The sequence below is a fragment of the Notothenia coriiceps genome, unplaced genomic scaffold (genome assembly GCF_000735185.1).
Source record: "Notothenia coriiceps isolate Sejong01 unplaced genomic scaffold, NC01 NC01_scaffold00035874, whole genome shotgun sequence".
NCBI lineage: Eukaryota > Metazoa > Chordata > Actinopteri > Perciformes > Nototheniidae > Notothenia > Notothenia coriiceps.
Window position 1 is genome coordinate 22,821 of NW_011368575.1, and position 4,770 is coordinate 27,590.

The 4,770-nt window shown below is 43.4% G+C and overlaps 1 protein-coding gene across 1 annotated transcript; it reads right to left on the reverse strand.

The window, feature by feature from the left end:
• Positions 1-41: 41 nt before the first annotated feature.
• Positions 42-4,615, reverse strand: LOC104963240 (uncharacterized; the record flags this gene model as incomplete). Its single annotated transcript, XM_010791808.1, has 5 exons — positions 42-383; positions 1,703-1,845; positions 2,121-2,296; positions 2,759-2,879; positions 4,340-4,615. Coding segments are annotated over 5 exons (911 nt in total), but the record flags the coding sequence as incomplete, so codon positions are not given.
• Between the last annotated feature and the right edge of the window lie 155 nt (positions 4,616-4,770).

Below are 4,770 nucleotides of genomic sequence, written 5' to 3' on the forward strand. Positions count from 1 at the left end.
GGGGACACATGTTGATGTAGAAGAGACATGGAGAAGAGGGGACACATGTTGATGTAGAAGAGACATGAAGAAGAGGGGACACATGTTGATGTAGAAGATGAAGAAGAGGGGACACATGTTAATGTAGAAGACACATGAACACGTGGATTTTGCATAATAGGTGACCTTTAACATCTAACATTATTTAGCTAATTTTTCAATCGTTCCTTATCAGCCACATCCCAGTCCTCCTTACGCAGTAGTCCCAGGTGGGTGGTGGACACCGTGAAGCCCAGTATGTCGGTCACTTTGAACTCGCCCACATCGGAAGGTTTCACCTGATCCAGAAAAATCCAAGAACCATCCATATAGAGACGCTCCTCGAAACCCAGATCTGCTTGGGCCTAGAAGAGACACATTTATACATTTAACATAAAAAAACTGAAAAGATACAGATGACATTAGAATGATGCAATAGAGAAAATACCGTAAAACAACAATCCTTATTGTTTGTAAAAGACTAAAATGGCGAAGTTAACTTGATATCATGAGTACAAAAGGTGAGTCATACTGGATTAAATGTCCATTACCAGATGAATCACAAAAATGTGGCTTGACATAGACACATTGTGGGGCAGGTAATTTTGGAGAAACCAGCTTGAGTGCGCTAGAATTTGAAAATACACAGCCGGAACAAATCTGCCCGTTCCTTCAGACTTCCTCACAGAGCCCCTCCTCCAACACACACGAACGTGCACATGACCAATGAGTGCACGAGATAAGTTTGTGCACAGATGGAAGGCTGACAGGCAGGTAGGCCATCCAGTTATTTTAGCCGGGCCGGCTCAGATGATTGGTCGTGCTTTTTACAGCACCACGGCTTCCACAGATGACGTTTTTTTATGGATTTGTTGTCAAAGCACTTCAGATATTCATTGCTATCGGGATGTTAAGAGCATTCCATGGAATATAACAACAAGTGTTTCTCGAGCCGGTTTCTCAAACTTACCTACCCCACCTTTAACTTGATATCATGAGTAAAAAAGTGAGTCATACTGGATTAAATGTCCATTACCAGCTTTTGTTTGGCACAAAACAGCTGCTGCTAAATTAATAAATTATTCACAGGTTATAGCTCTAAAAAAAGTGAAATATTGGCTTGAAAAATTGTGGGACTTAAGTGTCATATAAAGAATATAATCCAGTTTCCCAAAAGGATTATTTGGCTTAGGTTGAAAGCCGAAAAATATATATTCAGTTAATAATGTAAGCCTAAACAAAACAAATCTCATCAAATATAAGGATTTTGCAGTGTGAAAGAGTGTCTATGGTGTGTCTACGGGCGGCTGTGGCTCAGTGGACAGAGTGCTGGACTTCTCAGGGGGTACCAGGTTCGAGTCCCACTGCAGTCAGCATGTCATTGTGTCCCTGGGCAAGACACTTCACCCCAAATTGCTCCTGTGGGGATTGTCCACAGTACTGAATGTATGTAATGGATAAAAGCATCTAACAAATGACATGTAATGTGTTCATCCCTAAGGTAATGACCTCTTTTCATAAAATACACAACTTGTTTTCAAACACAGAGAGGATTTCTATTGTAAATAACATTTAACCTACAGTCATATCAACTCTGTAATGTCTCCATCCCTGACGTTAAATACAGGGACTAAAGTAATCACGACAGTAATGGGACGGAAATGAATAAAAAGGCTTCGGTTACACTTGTGAATTCTCCCTTGTCCAGCAGCAGATGGGGCGTGTGGTCGTAGTCGGAGGTGTAGTACAGGTGCACCAAGGAGCTGTTGAGTATCAGGTGGATCTTCAGAGTTTTACCGCGGTGCAGCTTTACAAAGTTCTGATGCTCTGCAACACAGAGAGGCAGAGAAGGGAGGACGTATGATAAGTACATCGCAACACTGTTTATATGAATCATCTAAAATGCATTAGCCTGCTGGAGTCCATTAACGTTAGGGTCTTTAAAAAGCCATTACGGCAGACAGAAGGAGCATAATAACAAGAGATGAAACAACAACAACAACAACAACAACATCCTGATGGAAGGTGGGGACCGTTTAAAACAGGTCAAGCGTGGAAAAGAAAAAAAAGATATACGATCAGTCTTCCTTTTGCACTTTTACCTTTGACATTGAGACACACTTTCCTCTGGATCACACCTTCAGCATCCCTGACGGTGTAGCTGCCCTCGTCGGCCCCGGAGACCACGCTGAGCGAGGCGTGGCGCTCGCTGACGCTGATGCGCCCCTGGTATCCGTCCCTGGACATCCCGGTGCTGGTCAGCAGCATCAGAGCAGGTCTGAGGAGGAGAAAGTCAGGCAGGGTGAACTTTCCTTAAGCGTTCTTATTCAAAGAAGACATATTCTGCTCATTTTGTGGTTCATATTTGTATTTTGTGACATGTTTCCATGCTTTAATGTTCAAAAAGCTCTTTATGTTTCTCTGTGCTGCCTCTTTTCACCCTCTGTCTGAAACCAGAGTCTGCTCTGATTGGTTAGCTGGTTGGCTCTGTTGTGATTGGTCAACAACTTTGAGGGGGCAGAGTGTGTGGGAGAGAAACTTTGGGATTGTTGCCTTTGCAGACCATTTACATGCACAAAAGCCTATATAACATACTACATGAAATGGAAGACCCCAAAAAGCACAATAGGGCCCCTTTAAGTATTTTACATGGCATGCATATCAAGGTAGGAAAATGGCATTAGATATTAAGTTTGGGTTAAAATATCTATCTATAATATGTGTGTTTTGCGGACTCTACCTGGACGTCTGGTTGGCCTCCACAGCGCTGGGCCTGTACTCCAGGGTGATGGGGGGGGTCAGCCCCAACAGCGGAATATTGAAGTGTTCTCCATATTTAACGATCAGCTCGTTGGAGCAATCTAGAAAGTAAAATAAGGGAGGTTTAGAGTGTGTTCTTGAATAAAAAGAAGCAACAAGGTTAGTCAATTGTCTGAAGTGGAAAAGAGTGAAAAAAGAGAGACAATTAATTGGCTTTGATTAAAGTTAACTAGAATTAGCACCCAGCGATTGTTTGCCTCTGCTAAGTTGCAGTTTATATGTCTGTCCAAAATATCATCACTTCATTGTTTTATCCTTCTAAACTCATGTGTATAGTTGACTTATTAAGCATGTGATTTGTTTGGTTATAGCCCAATCATTTGTGACGTTACAGTGACCTTGACCAAAATAGTATCAGTTCACCCGTGAGTCCATTTGGAAGGATGTTTGTACGTTACAGCTGTTTAACGAATGTACAACAAGAAACCATCATTCCTGCAGCCATTGCTGTCGCAGAGCCATTACATGATAGAAATAGAGGAGCAGTGAGAGAAAGGACAGATAGGGGGTAAGGAGTGAGGGAACAGAGAGAGGAAGGGAGAGGGAATGGCTTGACAGATGTGGTAGAAAAGGGGGCAGATTGCAGAGAAAAGAGCGCTGATCCAAAAATATCAAGGCAGCTGAAATGAAAGGGTAGGGATGCAAACCAAGCAGAGGGAAAGGCAGCAACGACAAGATAAAGAGAGGAAAACAGCGGGAGGGAAGGAGAGAGGAGTGGGCTGGTGGTTAAAGAGCTGCATAATTACTGCCTGGCAGATCCTCACACTTTCAGAACACACACACAAACACACACAAACCTCTTCATCAACTCACAACACATTACGCCCTCCATATGGCACATCTAGCGCACATTGCTACGCTACAGTTGCATTTATCCACGCTGGATTTGAGCCCACTGCCTCCTTCTCTCTGTGTGTGTGTGTGTGTGTGTGTGTGTGTGTGTGTGTGTGTGTGTGTGTGTGTGTGTGTGTGTGTGTGTGTGTGTGTGTGTGTGTGTGTGTGTGTGTGTGTCTAATCCCATCACAGTCACAGACCAGAGTCAAAACTGGTGCAACTTGTAACACTCGGAGGACAAACACGATGTGTAACTGAGAGGTTTATTTAGCTGCTGCCTGCATGAATAAAGCCGCAGAAGTGACAGCGCCGACACGACCACCACTGACTCCAGATCAGATATCAGAAGCATCCAGTGGTGCTATTCAGATACCTTACTTATAAAAGTACCAATAACTCACTGCTAAAACGCTATATTACAAGTGAGAGTGAAGTGTTTAGAGGGCGTTGAATTGCTATCAGCAGCATGTACTTCAGGTAATAAAATTAAAACAATTTAGATATACAAATAAATGCAATATTAATCTGTAAAGCCCAAACTTTGATTTGGTTTTGAATTTCATATACGAGTGTTATACAGTAAACTCCAGTTCGGCCTGAGATAGTGTTGCATGCAGTTGATGCTATGCTTCATTACCATTCATAATGTATAACTCTCTTCCAGTACCTCGGACAATAAGCGTGGTGCGCTGGACGTCCTGGAGCGTCTCCGGGTTCTTCACCGTGTAAACGCCCTCGTCTCCCTCGTCCACAGCGTCGATGATCAGGTGGCTGAGACGGCTGTTGAGTTTGGCCCGACTGTTGACCACGATGCCGCCGCGCATCAGGAACACGTCTCCGGACCGCGGAGAGGAGCGGTTCCTAAACGTGACCTCCAGCGCCAGAGAGGGCAGCCGGATGTGGTAGTCCTCCCCGTGGAAGAAGGTCTGGAAGTCCTCCTCCACTGGATCGTACCAAGGACATGATAGATCATCACTTTTTTAATGTTTAATGCTATTTTATTTCTATTACTGAAATATTTTGGACTGTTTATTTCTTGTGTCTTAATTTCTCTGCCTTGTTTTTTATGATGCTGCAACACAAACATTTCCCAAATTG